Source organism: Fundulus heteroclitus, chromosome 12 (genome assembly GCF_011125445.2).
Source record: "Fundulus heteroclitus isolate FHET01 chromosome 12, MU-UCD_Fhet_4.1, whole genome shotgun sequence".
NCBI lineage: Eukaryota > Metazoa > Chordata > Actinopteri > Cyprinodontiformes > Fundulidae > Fundulus > Fundulus heteroclitus.
In genome coordinates, this window is record NC_046372.1 from 2,859 (window position 1) to 23,459 (window position 20,601).

The 20,601-nt window shown below is 39.6% G+C and overlaps 1 protein-coding gene and 1 long non-coding RNA gene across 2 annotated transcripts; one reads left to right on the forward strand and one right to left on the reverse strand.

The window, feature by feature from the left end:
- Positions 1-2,666: 2,666 nt before the first annotated feature.
- On the forward strand, positions 2,667-14,140 carry LOC118556134 (oocyte zinc finger protein XlCOF6.1-like). The gene is made up of 2 exons (XM_036143621.1): positions 2,667-2,943; positions 11,989-14,140. Exons 1-2 carry the CDS (start codon positions 2,772-2,774, stop codon positions 13,149-13,151), a joined length of 1,335 nt encoding a protein of 444 aa, XP_035999514.1. The 5' UTR covers positions 2,667-2,771; the 3' UTR covers positions 13,152-14,140.
- Positions 14,141-16,155: 2,015 nt separating this feature from the next.
- LOC118564748 lies at positions 16,156-17,409 on the reverse strand. The gene is made up of 2 exons (XR_004932016.1): positions 16,986-17,409; positions 16,156-16,278 (listed from the first exon to the last, which is right to left on the reverse strand). It is a non-coding gene; the product is annotated as an uncharacterized LOC118564748 (long non-coding RNA).
- Between the last annotated feature and the right edge of the window lie 3,192 nt (positions 17,410-20,601).

Below are 20,601 nucleotides of genomic sequence, written 5' to 3' on the forward strand. Positions count from 1 at the left end.
AATGCAGCAAGTTAGATAGTTGAACTCCAGGAGCTCTGAATTTCCTTGGTGGGTTGGTGATGTCTGGCGATGTCTGGGTCAGGCAACGTTTTCCACACAGCTGCTGCAGAATTACATGATGACCTGCTTCAGCCAGCATCTCCTCCACCTTAACTGCATACATGACTATGGCGACCTGTCTGTGACCCTGGGAAGGACTTGTCTGTGGTTCAAATAATGACCTGAAAGTACAATACTTACAAGAAAAGATAAGATAGAAATGCATAAGCAGAGGCTTGGCAATGTATTTTCACAACTCTTGCTGCACAGCTGAAAAACGATCTGTTCCTCTGATTTTTCTTAAGTTAATCATCATATCACTGGTTCTATTTTTTGACGCCTTCTTAGCAGTCTTATCTGCAATTTAATTTCCTTTAACTCCTATATGTGCTGGTACCCACACAAATGTAACAACAATACCCATCATTTGAATTTCATACAATTCTTGCATTAAGAGCAATTATCTGTTCAGATTCAAGTTCATCAGTACACAAAATAATTTTTCCTAAAGTAAATTAGACATTTTGATTGAAATACAGCAAGTATTACATCACTAATAAAGAAAGTCGAGTCAGAGTTTTACCTTTCTGAAATTACAAAAACAAAAAAAATCTAAATGGTCCAAGGAAATTTTGGAGAACAGTAAAATCCACTTCAGATCATGTGCCAATGAAGGACTTTCCAAATCTTTCCTTTTAAAACAGGTTTTGATTAGAGTTGAGCTTTTTTTATGGGCATTAATCGCTGTATTGTTTTGTTTTCTGTACTACTGCGTACTCTGTAAAGTCACCCTTTTTTGTGAAGCACTTCATGATATTAGTCAGAATAATTTCTAAATACATAAACCTGTACTTATTTGTACTTATATTGTTGAGAAAAATAAGAATTTTTACTTTATGATTTTAATCTTAAAAAAGGAAGAAGTTATACATCGATGGTTTCCTGTTAGGCTGTAATCATGACTGACCATTTTGTTCCATCACATTGAACCGTTATGGTAGAAGGTGCTGCTGCCCAGCACTTTCAGAAAATCAGGCCAAAAAAGTCTTCACCAAAAGCGATTCATTGCTGAAACTCACATTTGAAAGGATAGGTTTTATCGCCCTTTATTTTCATCTACAGGCCTGATTTAAAACATTTTATTTTAACCAGTCATGTTTTTTCACACTATTTCTCTAAAACTGAATGAGCTTTGAGCATTAGAGGGGGTTATTACTTGACAAAATCGGTTGCAGAGGATGTTGATGTTTATACTGGTTTAATTTCATACATTTTTGTGAAAGGCTTGTGTGTGTGTATTTCTCCCATCTTTGGGTTGTGATTGTTTATAAGATTGTGTAAATGTGCTCACCCCCTGAAAATACAATAAAAATCAACAAAATGCCTGTCTATTTCTAAATATAAATCGCTGCAGTGAAGATTCCTGTTTTGCTTCTCTTTACTATAGTTTTGGGAACTCCTATGATGTTAGTTCTACTTTGATCATTTTAGTCTTTTGGAGTTTTTGAACAAGACCGTCAATAATTTTGCTCATGAAAATAAGAAATTATTGTTTCATCATAGGCAATTTAGTAGAAAGTATGTAGTATGTGACCAGCTGGTCCAAAAGAGAGCTACTGAAAGATCAATGACTTTATGACATCAGAAATAGTGTTGTCCCTTGATGGTTATACTATCTCAAGAAATGTATAGCGAGGACAGACACCCTCTGCATCCGTATACACAATCATGATCACAGACATATAAACGTATATAATGTCTAAGTGATGATGAACAAGCGCGGCTGGAAGAGCAGAGCAGCCAGGTGATGGCATCTAGTGGAAATAATTTGAATTACACATGTTTTCTGCTCTGCAACAGAATCAGCTTTATATACACATTGTGCACATGTAAGGAATTTGACTCTTGATTGTACAACGCTGACAATGTCCTTGCTTATACAATAACGCAGCAATAAAGCAACTCAACTATGCCTTTAGCTTCTCACGAAGTTTCTATCTGACCATTATGATTGTTTGGGTGTGTGTGAATTCTTAACTGGTGTCTCACTCATTCATTTTCACGGGACAACCGGTTTCCCGGCTGGTCGGACAGGAAGAGTGCAGGTTACATTGGCAACAACTGCAATACTAATCATTTTGGAAGATGACAACATCCCAAGAGCTTAATTTAAACCTGCTTCAATCGAAAAACTCAACATAGAACAGCTGAAACGTTGGTTGAAATGTAGAGGACTCAAAATGACCAGGGAAAAAAAGCAGTATTAAAATAGGGGCGGTCCTCTCCATTCACACATTCATCCAGCAGGTAGCGATAACGAATTGAGACTTTTTTTCTAGCCTCCATCAAACCCTGAAGTAGTGTAGTTCAGAGAGATGAACTGCAACTAGATTACAAGACAACCAATTACAACTGAACACAAATAAATTTTAGACAAAGATCTAAATCAGAGGGTTATTCTTTATTAAAATTACTATTTTGAAAAAGAGGATATAGTTTTTTCTCTTTGTTTCGTTTTTGTACCATTTGAATCCCGACTCACACGTCATTTCAGTTGGTGGCGGTAATGCGCCAAAAGGTTGTTTGGCAACCGCCATAAAAAGCAAGAAGAAGAAGTAGAAGAAGAACCTGCGGCAGCAGCAACAACACAATGGAATAGACTGTCTGGTTCTGTTAGCAGAGTTAGCTTCGTTGTGTCTTCTGAGCTGAGTTTTTGTGTCTTTGCAGCAACAATGTCTTCATCTCAGTCTCTGAGAGAGTTTATCAGGGAGCGACTGACCGCTGCTGCTGAAGAAATATTCTCAGAGTTTGATAAAACCATCGTCCACTACGAGGAAGAGCTGGATCGTCAGCGCAGACTGCTGGAAATCAGCTTGAAACCCCAGATAAACCTGCAGAGAATAGGTATGAACCACCAGAGGTACTAATGTTGGTTTACTGATCACAGAGCTGCTGGTAAAAAATGAACGTGCCTGAAAAATGAAAAAAATAAATCAGATGCTTATCTTTGGTTAAATCAAGCAGCACTTTTAGGTTTCCGTAGGATATTCTGTTTATTAAAATTTCTCCCAATAATGCAGTTAACATGGAATATCTTTTTTCTTAGTTTCATAAATACATCAGCAGTGCTACTACAAACGCAAATTTATATTTCATTGGGATTTTAGCTGATAGATCAACACAAAGCAGTGTTACATTCAAAACGCAAAAGGAAAAGGATTCATTGTCTTCTAAAATTGAAACAAAAATCTGAAGAGTATGGCGTGCATTTGTATAGGGCTTGGAAATGTGACTCGGTCACACTTGTGATACACTGTCGGACATCCGGACGGAAGTATCGACGCAGGCTATTAGGTGGTGCTGTCTTTTTGTAGTAATCCAGCATGACAAAGTGGTGTGTTTGGTGCATTATCATCTGCCACAATTGTTCATCGTGACCGAAGGCGAAAACGCAATGCAAATGGAGTGTGTGTTTTTTTTTTTTTTCAGCTTTCAAGCATGAAAGCTAAAGAACTACTAACTTTGCACAAGCTACACATCCAAGCATGCATCTCTTTCCAGTTCAGGGGAGCCTGCCTATGAATTTCTGGAGTGCAATCCTGACTGGGTACCTTCTTTACATCTTGGATACGTAGAAGTCAAACCAATAACCCCTGAGCAATTTAGCTTTAGGAGAAAGAGACAAAAAGTGACAAGAGGGGGCAGCTCTGCACCTGCAGCCTCACTGGATGTAACTGGTTATGTAGCAGACATGGATTAAACTGCACCCCTAAGTGTAGCTGCTTTGAATATTGATGTGGATGAAGCTGGACAGGGGTGGACCTCAAACGAGGTTGAATCTTCCCATCCATCCACGTGTAGAGAGTGATTGGATATGTACCCAACAAATACAAATTACTGCGGGGGAATATACTACTATCTAAATCAGGCTGGGCAAGTTACAGCAGCATTACTGTGCAAAATACTGGGATACATGAAGTGAACAAGTGAACATATTTGGCACTGTAATCAAACTAAAATCCACAGGCTTGCAAATTTCATAATTTCAAGGCCTAGATTGAACAGGTGCACAACGGAGGCACTGTAATCAATTTAAATGTAACTGTAATCAACCTAAATTTTAAATACTAAAGGCCAAGCAGCTACAACAGCATTGCAGTGCAAAACTACTACCATATCCAAACCGCAGTTTCAGTTTTCAACAGGAGAGGCTTAATATGTTTACATAACTCTGCAATGCCAGAGGAACAGATGATGACCCAGGGTTTGAATGGATGTTCATTAAGGCGCTGAGAGTGCAAAACCTAAGAAAAAAATTAACAACATTAATACTATACCATATTTTTCAGACAATAAATTGCTCTGGAATATAAATCGTATCAGTCAAAAATGCTTCATAAAGAAGAAAAATAGGTCGCACCGGACTATAAGTCGCATTTATTCAGAAATTTATTTCACTCAAGCCAAGACTAAAAACTGACATTTAATCTGGTAAGGCAATTTATTCAACTACACAGCTGCATCCACAATTTTTGTTAAAATTCCCAGTTTGCGCGCGTCCTTTACTTCCAGTGTCTAAGGAATGACACCGGAATTTGGATCTCTTGACATAACAAGTGCATTTTTAAAGTAAAGTATAATAATGAAAGGCTACCATTTTGTAGAATATTCTTGTACTTCACTTTTGCTTGTCCCCATGTTCTAGTGGGTCTTTGATATAAAAGAACAAAGTAAATATGAAATTATTAAAATGCAAAAATTCATACTGTAGAATGTGATAGAAACATCTAACATGGACAGTATTTACGCATTAATTTGTCTGCTGCTTTTTGCCAGCTCTCTCTCCTGGCTTTAACAGACTTTGAGGTGTTCCCTGTCGTTTTAATTAATGACTCAAATTCGGCATAGCCTTCCATTAAAAGCTCGTGTTCTGCTTGGGAGAAAAACTGTGGGCGTTCTTTGGCCATGCTGAACAGCCAATAGCAGCACTGCTGATCATTGTTTCTACTATCGATACATTTCCCCTTTTAAACAAACGCATGAACGCGCAGTTATCTCAGATAACTCAATCCAGCCATACTAATCATAAACAACAGGTGTGTTCGAAGAACCCAATTAGCCGGATCATGATTAGCCGGATGAAATCATCTTGGATGTGTCATTTGATCTCGGATGTTTTGGGCAATGTACGAAGAACGGGCCCTTGGTCTCCAAATGCCAAACGGCAAACATTTTTGTGGCAAAGTCATTTATTTTATTTGGTATTTTGACCTGCTGCATAATAGCAGTACCTAATAATTTTTTTCCTTCAATTGTGGGAGGAAGAATATGTTAGAATATGTTAGAATTCTCTGCCCTCTGAATCTGCCTGTGGTCCATTTGCCATCTCTGAGAAAGGCTTCCTTTTTGCCATTAAACGTGCAACATTCACTCTATCAGAATCAGTCATTTTTGTTGGCTACAACGCGGGATCATTGAAATTGACGCCATGATCCGTCTCTGAACCACTATGCTCAGACTCTGATGCCCCCCCCCCCCCCCCCCCCCCCACCTGCACTGTCTCCGCTAGCGGTAGGGATGGCCCCCCCCCCCCCCCCCCCCCCTCTCTCTAAGCCACATATTGCAACGGGAGAACTGCTACGTTGTCCTCCTTTCCCTCTGTCAACCAAGCTCCCCGCCTCAGCTGGCTCTTTCAGGCTGCACCTGGACTTCTACCATCTTTTACTTTCTGCTCTTTTGGCGCTAAGCTCAAGTATTTCTGTAAAAAAAAAGAAAAAAAAAAAGAAGGTGTTTCCTCCTTACACTAGCGAGCAGATGCTATACTTTAAAACCACATTGATAAACGCATTGCTCCTTACCAGGCTCTGGATGGGCATCAATTCTCTGCAGTTCCGTTCCTGGACCTGTTCCAGACTCATCCTAAGTGTTTTTTTATATATTTACTCGTAAAATCCCTTAAGCCTTTGGTGTCATCTTCTCTTTTCTTTTCTGTGCGCTGGACTTCTGAAAACCTGACATTCTTAGTTTGCAGCGAAACAAACTTTCAAAGTTGCAGCTAGCCGTTGTCCTAATGGTTAAACCATTTTATGTTGGGGTGGGGGGAGTTATAATGGTCCCTTATTTAAATAAAATATATTACATATACCTAATGTGTGTGTGTGTGTGTGTGTGTGTGTGTATATATATATATATATATATATATATATATATATATATATATATATATATATATATATATATATATATATATATATATATATATATATATATATATATATATACTCACTTTATTAGGTACACCTGTCCAACTGCTCATTAACACTGAATTTCTAAGCAGCCAATCACATGGCGGCAACTCAGTGCATTTAGGTATGTAGACATGGTCAAGAGAATCTCCTGCAGTTCAAACCGAGCATCAGTATGGGGAAGAAAGGTGATTTGAGTGACTTTGAACGTGGCATGATTGTTGGTGCCAGAAGGGCTGGTCTGAGTATTTCAGAAACTGCTAATCTACTGGGATTTTCACGCACAACCATCTCTAGGGTTTACAGAGAATGGTCCGAAAAAGAAAAAACATCCAGTGAGCGGCAGTTCTGTGGGCGGAAATGCCTTGTTGATGCCAGAGGTCAGAGGAGAATGGCCAGACTGGTTCGAGCTGATAGAAGGGCAACAGTGACTCAAATAACCACCCGTTACAACCAAGGTGGGCAGAAGAGCATCTCTGAACGCACAGTACGTCGAACTTTGAGGCAGATGGGCTACAGCAGCAGAAGACCACATCGGGTGCCACTCCTTTCAGCTAAGAACAGGAAACTGAGGCTACAATTTGCACAAGCTCATCGAAATTGGACAATAGAAGATTGGAAAAACGTTGCCTGGTCTGATGAGTCTCGATTTCTGCTGCGACAGTCGGATGGTAGGGTCAGAATTTGGCGTCTACAACATGAAAGCATGGATCCATCCTGCCTTGTATCAACGGTTCAGGCTGGTGGTGGTGGTGTCATGGTGTGGGGAATATTTTCTTGGCACTCTTTGGGCCCCTTGGTACCAATTGAGCATTGTTGCAACGCCACAGCCTACCTGAGTATTGTTGCTGACCATGTCCATCCCTTTATGACCACAATGTACCCAACCCATGATGGCTACTTACAGCAGGATAACGTACCATGTCATAAAGCTGGAATCATCTCAGACTGGTTTCTTGAACATGACAATGAGTTCGCTGTACTCAAATGGCCTCCACAGTCACCAGATCTCAATCCAATAGAGCATCTTTGGGATGTGGTGGAACGGGAGATTCGCATCATGGATGTGCAGCCGACAAATCTGCGGCAACTGTGTGATGCCATCATGTCAATATGGACCAAACTCCCTGTGGAATGCTTCCAGCACCTTGTTGAATCTATGCCACGAAGAATTGAGGCAGTTCTGAAGGCAAAAGGGGGTCCAACCCGTTACTAGCATGGGGTACCTAATAAAGTGGCCGGTGAGTCTATCTATCTATCTATCTATCTATCTATCTATCTATCTATCTATCTATCTATCTATCGATAGATATTTAGGTACTCTAATATTAAATACTTTTCACACAAATATTTTTCTGAAAAATTACTTCTGCCTGTGTTTTAATGGTCAGAGTGTCAGTTTTGGGTCCCCCCTCTGTCCTGGGCCTGGGACAATTGACCTGTTTGTCCCCCCCTGTCAGCGGGCTTGCCTGGAAGGTTGAATGAGGTAAATTAGCACAACAAGCCACTAACTCCAACCAGCAAAGTTTTGTCGTGGTCTGTGTCCTTCAAGCTGCACCATGTAACGCTTCGCTGCATGAATGCATACTGAAACAGTAACATATGTACATGTGGTCAGTCTTTGTTGTTTATAAGCTAATATTTTAATACATTTTTAAGTGGTTTAAGAGCACAGGCCTAGAGCGCCCTCTTGCGGCTTTTAGATGGTAATGTTTACTACTTGGATCATGTTGGTCAGTATAATTTACCATTTCAAATTGCAAGTCGCACCTGACTATAAGTTGCAGAATTGGCCAACTATGAAAAAAAAGTGCGACTTATAGTCCAAAAAATACGGTAATTACAGCAATGAAATGAATGATTGTGACTCTAATAATAAAAGCAATATCAAAAGTTGGTCACAATTTACAACCAAAACATTTTTCTGGTGAGTAGTGTCAAACATTAAGGCAGCTAATTTAGTTTTGTGAAAGTGGACCTTGAAAGTCTGCAGATCCTGCACTCATCACCTGGTGAACTGAAGGTGAGCTTCTACATATTTTATGATTTCTAAACTACTCATAAATGTAAGGTGCTCGTTCCACAAACCAGGTAGCCAACGACGCCTACAAATGTTACCTGTGGTAGCTTGTTTAGATTGCTTATCAAGCCCATTAACTAGCTGCATTTTTTTCAAGGTAATGCTGCTTTGCCTTTCTGTTAAGTTTGTGATGGTAGGGAATCCCTCCGGTTCTTGCTTTTCCAACGGTCCATTGTTGTTTTAGAAAGCAAGTCCATAACATGTCCGGAAAAATATCTGCCGCTACCCAGCATGCAATGCGCTATGATGTACATTCACAAGCCCTATTCAGCTCAAAAAAGCCAATACTCTCTAGAACTACCTTTTGCTGCAGTTACAGCTGCAACTCTTTTGGTGTGTGTGTCTACCAGGGTTTGCACTTATAGAAACCAAACGTTTGCCCTTTCTTTGTATAATAGCTAAACCTTAGTTGAACTGTATAGAGAGCGTCTAAGAACATTGTGTTAAGTCTTACCACAGATTCTAATTTGGATTTGGTCTGGACTTTCACTGGACCATGCTGAGATAGGAATATGCTTTGATCTACTCAAGATCTTCAGGTTCCACTCATGTTTTAATGCATATCTGTTTCAAATTAATGCATTAACTCCTCCGGATGCCATCAAGTACAGTAGAAGCCTTTTAATCACCCATTAAAGTGGATGTGTGTAAAACTCTGAGTCTACACACATCCACTGAGTAGGATTTGTGCTGTCTCTGATTAATGACGCAGTCTGCCACAAATGTTTTGAATGTGATGTTCTCACTGGCAATGTACTTCAGCACAGTAGTACTGTCCATCCAAAACACAGATTCTGTAGCTCCCTTCTCATAAGTCCATCCATTTTTACAGCCACTGCAGTTGCAGACAATTCCAAGTGTGGAATCATTGTTTGCTTTGGTGGTGCAACTTGAGACTTACCAATAATGAAAGAAACACAAGTTTCTTGGTTTTCATTTGTCATGGAGAGATAAAATACAACTCTGAAGCCTCTCTCACCCTCATCAGAGAAGTAATGCAACTGTGCTGAGTTAACCTTCCCAAATCCATCAGGTTTCAAGCATCTACTCACTGTGAAATCATCACAGACCTCAAGTCTTTTAAGGTCCGAGAGCCACTTTTGGGACCTTTGCAAAAGCTCTGAAGTAATGTCTTCATCCCAGGAAAGTTTCATGTTAAACAGTGTATGATTTTATTAAATTTCATTTTGGGCTCTAACATCTCACCTTTGTGAATGATATTGCAAAAACGCTAGCCTGGGCGCGCTGGTGGCGCAGCGGGTAGCGCAACCCATGTATGGCAGCCTTAGTCCTCGACGCGGTCGACCCAGGTTCGACTCCGATCCGCGGTCCTTTGCCACGTGTCTTCCACCCTATTCCTGTCAGCTCAATAAAACACGTGCCACTAGAGCTGCAAAAAAAAAAAAAAAAAAAAAAAAACGCTAGCCTGCTGGATCCTAAATTTCCACAGTACAATACACAGTATGTTAACACAGCTTAATTAGCCGACAAAAATGCAAACTTACCTGTTACAGAACTGGATTTTATCACCTGAGCCTGCAAAGCGCTCCAGACTAAAACGGGTCCGCAGCTGCAGCCTCTCAACTTGGCTCTGCAGCAGTTCGATTCTTTTGCGTGGGGCCTCGTTTTCAGTCTGTAACTCGCTGGCCATCACTCCAGTTGTTGTTCCACTCAAATAACATAGGAACAACACCCTTTGCCCCCCCCCCCCCCCCCACTTGTATCTACCTGATCCTCAGGTAAAAAATGTGGACTACATACCCATGTGTCTCTACTGGGAGTAAAGTTTTTTTTCTCTGGATTATAGCTAGCCATTGCTGATGCACTACATTATCAGCAGGGAAGCTATAGGCCCGTTTACACTACACTTTTTTAACCGAGCCGAGACCAGTCCGAGCTCGGTAACCAAGATAACTCTTGTGTGTAAATGGTCAGCAGACTGAACTGGACCGTGCTAAACATAACCGGACCGCGCTAACTGCTGAACAGTTCCAGAGCAGGTCTCGGCCTGTTCTTTTTTTTTTTTTTTTTATCCCGGTTATCTGATAACGAAGAGCGCATGAGAAGACCGCGTCATCCCCTTACAGTCAGCTGACTGTCCGTGGATTTTCCGCCGTGTCTGGCTGCACGTCCCGATTCACACTCCATTCAGACAAATTTCAGACATTCATAATAATACTAGCTTCCTTACCATGCCACACAATTTCCAGAGATGATTCTGCTTAGCAGTGTGATGAACCTCAGCGTCTGTCGTTTCCGGCGTCTGTAAACCCTTATTAGACGTTTGTTTGTCTTATCCACGTCCCAAAAGCCAACTCTGTCTAACCATAACATCCTGAATGTTACGGTCCCACCATTTTGATTTGCTCAGTCCTCCCTTCAATCCCAGAGAGCAGCAGTACCGCAGATCGTCACTAGGAGGCGAGGAGCAACCAAGGAACCGGAATAGTGTGGTGTGTAAACGGTCGTCTCAGCTTGGTTAACTGATCCAAGCTCAGACTGGTCTCGGCTCGGCTCGGTTTAACAAGGGTAGTGTAAATGGGGCTTATGAAAGCTAACGTGATGGCGTGAAGAACACGAACATTGAGGTACACAACAATGTAGTGATGATCCGCCAACTCGCTGATAGCATAATCTCTTCCTCTGTATACTTGATATGCTCATTTATGCTACCGTTTCATATCAAAAAAGTCCAACCTGAATGACAGTGACATTTCATGAAATGTCTTCTTTGACACAAAGCACAGCCTGCCTTCTCAATAAATGCCATCTTCAAACGACCAACGTTCGATTCATTTTGCTATGATATGGTCTTCATATTGTCAACTGTCATTGCTCAACAGCTTTCTTATAACAAGGAGTATTGCCGGACGGTATCCGAGTTGGTTTTTTCTCGAGTTGTGTTTTTTTTAAACAAAACTATTGAACACGTCTAGAAACAATTATAATCACCATTACTTCTGTTAACAGTGTGCTGCTGTGTGACGTGTCCTTCTGCTATCTGCGCATGCGTGTCATTTTTCGGTCTTAAACCATTCAGATTGAAGTCTAACTGTGGTCGCATTTAATAGGAGTATGAACGGCCTCCACAAAAAAATCTGATTTCAGCAAAAAATCGTAATTGAGCATCAAGACCTGCAGTGTGAACGTAGCCATACGTTTCCGTTTGCTGGCATGTGTGTGTGTGTGACAGAAGCGGAGAGGGGAGACAAGACTGATCTACTCCAAAGTTTGTCTCATAGAGTTAAACTTTAGGGCTTTATCTTTTTTCCTCAGCCATGGTGAGAAGGACGAGGAGCGCAAAACCGCAGACATTTGACCAAAGTGAAATTATTTATATTGGTTTATATTGTGCGGATTTGGTCCTCTTCCACTTTCTCCACTCCTGCTACATTAAAATAGAGAACCTGTGTCAACCAGCATGATCTGATTCAATCAGCAGCCATGCAAGACAAAAAGTCTTAGTTTTTTTTTAAACAGCAGCTGCTCAAAGAAACCTTCCTATAAAATAAAAATATGCCCTTAATTTTAATACAATGTGTGACTACTTTTTAATAATGTGAAATATTCTGGTTTTATATATACGTAAATCAATATGTTTTTGTTTTTCTTTTGCCTTTTCAGTTCTCCCACAGCGTTATGTTTGGAAGGAAGAGGAGGTTCCCACTGACCATCACTTCAGCAGCCTAGAGAGTAACTCCATTTTGGACCAAGAGGAGCCACAACCTTTTATTACAAATGAGGAGCTGGGGAAAACCGAACCTTCACAGATAGAAGAGATCTGGGTCGAACTAGAACCACCACAAATACAGGAGGAACCGGAACAACCAGCTATAAAGACTGAACAGGAGGAACTCTATGTTAGTCTAGAGAAAGAGCAGCTTGAACTGCAGCAGTTATCTGGTTCCAGGGAACCAAGATCATACAAGGACCAACTCATCTCTCTGATTTCCTCTGAGTCTGAGAAACAAAAGCAGGAAACGAGCGACCTTGAAGATTCAGGATCAACCAGAGACGAAGGAAATAAGAGCTTTCAGCAAATCAGAGGTGATGTTGAAGATGTAGACAATACAGAAGCGGTAACACAGGAGACGGTGCACACAAATGATAGTATATCAGCTTGTGAAGTCTGTGGTAAAAGCTTTTCCCTTAGTTATTTGACAGATCACATGAGAATTCACACAGGTGAGAAGCCTTTTTCATGTTTGACCTGTGGAAAGAATTTCAACAAAAGAACAGGTCTATACCAGCATACAAAAACTCACACAAGTGAGAAACCTTTCTCATGTTTAACATGTGGAAAAAGATTTACCTTCAAAGCAAGTTTATCTCGGCACACAAGAGTTCATACAGGTGAGAAGCCTTTCTCATGTTTGACTTGTGGAAGAGATTTCAGCGACAGAGGAAGTTTATCTCGGCACACAAAAATTCATACAGGTGAGAAGCCTTTTTCATGTTTGACCTGTGGAAAGAAATTCAACAAAAGAACAGGTCTATACCAGCATACAAAATCTCACACAGGTGAGAAACCTTTCTCATGTTTAACATGTGGAAAAACATTTGCCTTCAAAGCAAGTTTATCTCGGCACATAAGAGTTCATACAGGTGAGAAGCCTTTCTCATGTTTGACTTGTGGAAGAGATTTCAGCGACAGAGCAAGTTTATCTCGGCACACAAAAATCCATACAGGTGATAAGCCTTTTTCCTGTATGACTTGTGGAAAACATTTTATTCAAAGAAGTCATTTGACTACTCATATGATAACACACCATGGTGAGCAGATGTAGTCTTGTGGTACTCTCAAACATGGGGGTTCTTCAGAACTGCCAGGTCCGAAGTTGAATGTCGTAGATAATCAATAAATAGGTTCTGATATGACTTGTTAATGTGCTTGTAAAATATTTAGTGCAGTTTCACCTATTAGTTTGCTGCTAGAACTTTAAGACAATGTTGTCCGCCTTATAGGAATATAATTGTTTATTTTGAGCAATGCAGTGCAAAAATGTACAAGAAATAAAGAGCTTTTACACATTAAATAGGTAAACAACTTTATTCAAATTCAGGCATGATAAATACTGCCTTTACTTGTACATATATTAAAGAGAATAGAATAGTCCCATAAAGCGATTGATGTTTGAGCTGTCTCCTGGTAACATGTATAACACTGTGATGTGTGCCCTGCAATCTGTATAAGGAAGAGTTTGCCAACAAGTCCCAATCAAGATTGTAAGTTGAATTAATTTTGTAACCTTTTTCTGTTTGATTAAAGTCTGATGGTGACTGTCAGTTGTGTTGCTGGGTCTTGCATGTTTGCTTTGAAAAGGATACAAACAGTCTGTGTATATATATTTAGGCCAGCAGACAGCTTTGCCACGGCCTGGGGACAACACTGTCTCTTTTTGGGGAGGGGGGATTGATTATATTCTTACTTGTATTTCCGTAAAAATCGCTGAGTCTACCTTTTATGCTCTCTGCCAATTTGTTTATTGAATAATTTCCTTTTGTAAATGGATTCAAGCTAATTCAACAATCGTGTACTAGAAATACATTGCAGTCCTTTAACTGTGATTTACTTAACTTTCCTGTTTACTTTGTATGTACTCCGAGTTTTTTGTTTTGTCAGTTCCATATTTAATTAAAGACTTACTTTTGTCATCTTTTTTTCTGTTTCAGTAATTTAAAAAATTACATTTCTAGAGTGTATTTTATGACATACAAAAATTACTTAATTTCCAGGGTGTATTAAAAAACACGGTGCACTATGATTTGGTTGGAGGAAAAAAAATACAACACATGACAACAAATTCAGTCTTTAGTGATTTTCCGAAGAACAAACTGAAACTGTTAACATGAATAATTTACAGGTCTATCACCTTGTCATCTGTCTCTCCCTGTGTTCTCTCTCCCCCTCTTTGCTACCCCCGCCAAAAGGGGGGTCACCGGTCTCTGCTGCTGTTATTTTGGGGGAATCAGAAAATGTCTCTCTATCACTCTTCTCACCTGAAACTCCTCAGGATCTTGTTGTGGATGTTGTGTGTAACTTTATTGCAATTTAATACAATTGTGGTCTAATTTTATTTCCATAACCTGTGTTATGATGATTGTGTTACTGTAACTGCAACAGCAATTGTCTTTCTTTTATTTTTGTTATGCGTGTCCCAGTCATTTGAGCGTGATTGCCTATAAAAATGGCTATATTAAAAAAAAGCTTGTTGCTTTTTTTTTCTCTCTCTCTTTTTTTTGAAGATGTGGGGGATTGGGGTGCGTCAACCCGGTTGGGACACAGAAGGGGGTGCGCGGCTAAAAAAAAAGTTTGGGTACCGCTGCTTTAATATATATTTTTCTGTGAATCGGGCTTCTGTTATCCACCTTATTTTCGAACGCGGAAGTAACTAAGGGTCCAACTTCCGTTTGTGTGTGCCGCACTTCCGTTTCAGCGCTTCCCTCGGCCAAATAACATTAGCTTGACTGAAATGATAAACAGTCGCGGCAATATTGTCAAAAACTGCAGAGCGATGGAAGTGGCAGGTCAGCGCCACAGCCTCAAACTATTAATGACAGAGGATGACATGAAGAAGTGGACTTGTTTAACGAACGAGGACATTTTAACCGGTTTGTATCACTTTGTGCGGACGGCTCTGCGGTGCGACTTTACCGAAGCGAACCTCCGCAGTGGAAAAGTTGGATCGGTGTTAATAAATATTAACAAGGATGACCTGGTATTCATGGAGGCTTATGGCCGTTAAAGCCAAAGCAAGTCCAACGTTCACTCTCCTGGGTCCTGACTACATTAACCGGCTCTACCGAGATGACCGGAGCTCTGATGCTGCAGCTCCAGGGGAAGTTCTTCAGTCAGGCAGCGGCGACTTATGGAAGGTAGGCTGATGAATTATCTGATTCAAAACATCCTGGCTGTTACCTCGTTGTGATTAGATTGCTGTTCAGTTAATATTGTAATGTTTGGGATTTAACTGATGTTATAAGAGGATATCAAAACATTCGGCCCACTTCATGTTTTGGCTTGAAATTTAAAATGTAAATGGACAGTTTACGTTGTCACTCTAAACTATCCATATTTTTATATAAATATGACACCAAGGACTGTAATATAAAAAGTAACCGTTTCTTTAACTTTGTTAAAAGGTGCAGTTTTCCGTAGCCAAAGGTCTGACTGGATTGTCCTGCACAGATGAGCAGCGCCGTCCCCAAAAGGCTGAATGATGGATGTTTCCTGCACCACAAAGAATTAAATGGCCTACAAATATACTATATATGTGAAATGTACATAACATACAATTTAGTTATTTACATGTGCTAAGTCAACATCCACTTGATCAAAATATGAATAAATGCAAATTACATAAGAAACTGAAATGGATTGCAAAATTTATTAATACACATTTTAGTTGGGCACAATTTTTGTTTAACATTTAAATAGTCTGGAAATAAGGATATACAATACTTAAAGTTATTAAAAATTAAAAGTAACTGCACAGATTCTAAAGATTTGGTCTATTTTATAAACCATGGTTACAGTCTGGGAGATTACTGTGAAAACTTTGAGCCTCCTGATAACTCTTTCCACATGTATGTGGACATTTGCAATCCTCTTTGTGGCAGTTACATCCTCATCAGAGGACTGCTCTCCTTTTATGGGTGAATGCTGGTAGAACAAGGTTAAATCTCCTCTCAAAACAGCAGATCTCTGATGGTAAAGCCTCTCTCTGCCATCACTTCATCGCCAGGACGAAGATACTCCAGGTGTTTTCCCAGCCACATGCATTCTTCTTCTTTTCTCCTAGGTGTGATCATTGATGGCTGTAGTGTCAGCATCTTTATTCATAGGTGACTCTGATTATGGAGCGGTCCGGTCAGCCTCTGCATCACAGCGGCTGTCATCTGTCAAACACAAGCCTGCACAAAACCACAATCAGTTTAGCAGACAGCATAAAACATGTCAAGACTACTTAAAACTATGTAAACACCAAGCTAATAGAGCTAATAACACCTGTATCATTACACATTCAAATATTCATATCACACATTCCTTCCGGTTTTTACAAACACCTGGAGTTATTACCTGGGATGTCATTTGTAAGGTTACACAGTTAAATTCTAACTGCAATATTTTGGGTTCTTTGAGATCATAAGAGTATGGATTTTCATTTTTAAAGTCAGATTTTCACCATGTTATACATTTGTAAAGGTCACAGTTCCAAACTAAATATTCAATTACACAGCTAACTGTTTAGTTTGTAATCTACATATTACAAATTAAATATTTAACTCCAAATTAAATGTTTGGTTCACAAACTAAACATTTACTTTGGGGCTAAATATTAAGCTTGTTATTTAAATATTTAACTTGGAACTGTGACTTGTTTATAGATTTATGAATAACAAAAACATGAATAGTGAACCCTAACTTTTATGTCATAGTATAACTTTACAAACGGAACTCCATAGACCTACTAGCAGGGATGAAACATGTCCAGAAAATAATTTACAGAGAGAACAAAGCTAAAGACGGCTGTCTTCATTTGAAAGCATATGTTTTATCAGGAGCGGCACAAACTAAGGAGTTAGAGTTAGTCAGCTAACGTAAACATCCATTAGCTTACCTGTCTCCCCTCCTCTTGACGTCTCCTTGACTTTGTTTTTAATGGAACTTTATAGCCCAGACACTTTTCTGGCATCGTGTGGTCTTCTGTCGGTCTTTTGTCCACAAAATGAAAAGAACATACATACGGTCGCTTCGGTGGTTTCTTCATATTTAAACCTTTTAACCCCAGGCGAAGGGATTCCTCATTCTTCGGCTGGGGGTGAAGGAAGTAGGGCGCCTCGTCTCCGCAGCTGTTGTTCCCGGTCGATGATTAAAACACTTCTGCTCCAAGTAAACCTTTCTTTTACATCCGTTATTATGACAGCCTCTAACCGGACAAATGATCCCGGTCTTCCTCGAAGTCATAATGCCGAGTAATTTGAGACGAAGTAGCTGCATGAGCCGCTTTTCAGCAAGCTACCCAGTAACAGGAAGTGACGCGCCGGAAGTCTCGCCCAAACAAACGGCAACTCGCTGCCTCCATGTTTCCGTCAAAAATAAGGTGGATACATCCGTCCAGCAGGTGGCGAGACGTTTCTTTCTAGCCTCCGTCAATCCCTGAAGCAGACTGTCTGGTTCTGTTAGCAGAGTTAGCTTTGTTGTGTCTTCTGAGCTGAGTGTTTGTGTCTCTGGAGCAACAATGTCTTCATCTCAGTCTCTGAGAGAGTTTATCAGGGAGCGACTGACCGCTGCTGCTGAAGAAATATTCACAGAGTTTGATAAAACCATCGTCCACTACGAGGAAGAGCTGGACCGTCAGCGCAGACTGCTGGAAATCTGCTGGAAACCCCAGATAAACCTGCAGAGAATAGGTATGAACCACCAGAGGTTGGCCTACTGATTATAATTTTACGATACATATTCTTTAATTAGATTAAGCTGCAACACGTATTTTAACACAATGAAATGTGACATTCTGATGTAAAAAGAAAAGTATACATTGTTTTCTAAAACTTAAACTAATAAAGATGGAAAAGTGTGGCGTGGTTTTGTGATCCATTTAAGCCAATAATCTGTAGAACTAATCTTTGCTACAGTTAAAGCTGCAGCTGTTCTGGTGTATATGTCCACAAGCTTTGCATATCTAGACTGAACCTTTTGCCCTTCTTTGCAAAGTAGCTAAATCTCGGTGGAACTGGATAGGCATCACCTGAGGACATATTTTTAAGTCTTACCACAGATTCTAAATTGGATTTGGTGTGGTCTTTCACTGGGCCATGCTAAAACAGGAATATGCTATGATCTAAACCAGTGTTTCTTAATCCTTGTGCAGGGTCCGCTGTCCTGCATGCTTTTATGTATCACTTCTTCAAATGATTGTATTATTTTTGGAGAATGCCATCAAGTGCAGCAGAAGCATTTTAATCACTTATTTGTTTAAATACAGCCTCTGTTAGCAGTGAAATGCTTAAAGTACAAACACAAAAACTGCAATGTTTAACGCACAACCTGGGATATAAAAAATGAAGATTGCGTTAAAGTGTGCCGTAATCATCCATGCAATTTTTTTCACCTGTTGTGAAAACGAGCTGTAGCAAGTTTCTATAGTCGACAATGACAAACTTCAAGACTTAGACTTAGACAACTGTATTTGTCATTTTGTATGCACAGAGTACGTACAGAACGAAAGTTCTGTTCAAAGTCCTAAACTTTACCTAAGTACACGGGAAAATAACTCTGTTCAGTTCTATTTAACACAGTGAGCATCAAATATGTTTTTTTTATGAGTTTGACCTGTGATGGGTTAAACCTGCACAATGAAATAAAAAAAAAATCAAACCAATCATCAGAATCACAGCAACTAATTTGTCCATCACTGCTGCATCAATTACTGGCTCAAGTCTGATTTGAAACAATGATCAGATATGGGCCAGATCCCACTAGATCTAAATATGCCTGACCTGGTCATTTGACCCCCCAAAAATCAGATTTGGGCCACATTAGCATGTAGTGGGGACAGAACCAGAGTCTGACTCTTGGCTCATTCATACGTTATAGGATTGTTAAATACAGTGAAAGAGAACTTTAAATATTGTGATATACTGGAAATTGAGATGTAAGTTTAGGTCATATTACCCAATCCAACTTTGAAATTCCTAAAAAAAAAAATACAAAACTTTTGATTCCAAGCTTCTTTTTTTTTATTTATTACCACATGAAGGAAGTAATTTTAAGTTAAATGAAAAGATAAATGTTACAAGTTTAAAATTCCATGTTTTTTCTCTAAAGGTCTGCCACTATTTTGGCTATACCAGGTCTGTTTAGGGCATCACATCCTGCAATTCTTCCACTGTTGGAGTCCACTAAGTAAGCAAAATGCTTTAGCATCTCCTGGTAACTGAGGGCATGTCCATCCTGTTAACACCTATAAGATTAACATCTGAACCGTGCCTTAAGAACAGCAAAGCGTGCCTATGATCAGAAAATGCAGGGATTTTTCCACAACCCAAGACACACCAGACACATGTTGCAATGAATCCAAACCATCACAGACTACAAGGATGCTCCTTAACATATTTAATAACTACTTTATTTGGATTAAAGCACTCAACAACACTTCTGTGAGGAAATCCACATCTGTGCCGTATAGAAAGAGAGTTACGGCACTCTTTGAACTCGCCGACACCATGTCACGGTTCATGTAACCCTCAATAGTCCCAAACATCTCAGCGTTGTCAGTTTGAGCGGCTGCTGGCAGAACAGAATGCAAAAAAACAACTAATTTATCATTTCCCCTGCAATTTTCAGCAATTATTGACCAGTACTGTGCTCTGACTACTTTACTGACTTGCTCTTTCTCAAGGTATGTTATTCGGAGTGGCAGGGTATTTATCAGTGTCCTAAATATAATAGGGGAACGGAGATTGCCCACACATAGAACACATTTGGGCTACAGATCCTATTTATCTATAAAAATAAGTGTTTACACAAGACTCTGATCAATATAAAAATGTCTGCAGTAGTTTATAATAATGTTCTACACTTAAAGCAAACCAAACAGGAGTAATAATACCAGTTTAAAGCTTGTATGTTCTCTGCATGCTAGCATGGAAATGCTATACCTTGTCCTCCTAAACACTTTGTCCCCACTTGGCCATACTCCACGCCACACTTCTTGTGAGTTTTTCAACTGGATTTTTTTTAAGGATACAAACAAATAATCAATTCATGATTAATTGTCAGTTAATGGTTAATTAGATTAAAGTTTGTTCCATCTGATTAACTGATAACGTCCATTTAGACCTTCTTTCAGTGTTATAGTATCTGCTGCAAAACTTAACATGGGCACTGTGAACTTTTTTGCACTAAAACTATTGTCTGCACTATCATATGGTCTGTTAATTGTTGCAATAAACCCTGTTTCTACACATACTTAATACACTAAATACACTATGTATATTGTCTTACTCTTACACATAACTTTCTTTTGGTTCGCTGCTACTTTCTTGACAAATGTCACAATATTTTCTTTCGGTTTCTTTTCTATTTCTATTTCATACATCTAATAGTCTTTATATTACACGTACTTATTTTTAGACTGTTTCTCTTTTGTCTTCTGTTTTTAATTGGAGCCCTGCAATGAAATTGCGTTCAAATGTACATTGTTAATGTTTAGTTAAATGTTGTTGCTTTTA

Bases quoted from the DNA above. Each gene is read 5' to 3' on its own strand.
- LOC118556134 (XM_036143621.1), top strand. From the start codon at position 2,772: ATGTCTTCATCTCAGTCTCTGAGAGAGTTTATCAGGGAGCGACTGACC. The intron at 2,944-11,988 runs GTATGAACCACC...TTGCCTTTTCAG, and splicing joins GATAAACCTGCAGAGAATAG to TTCTCCCACAGCGTTATGTT.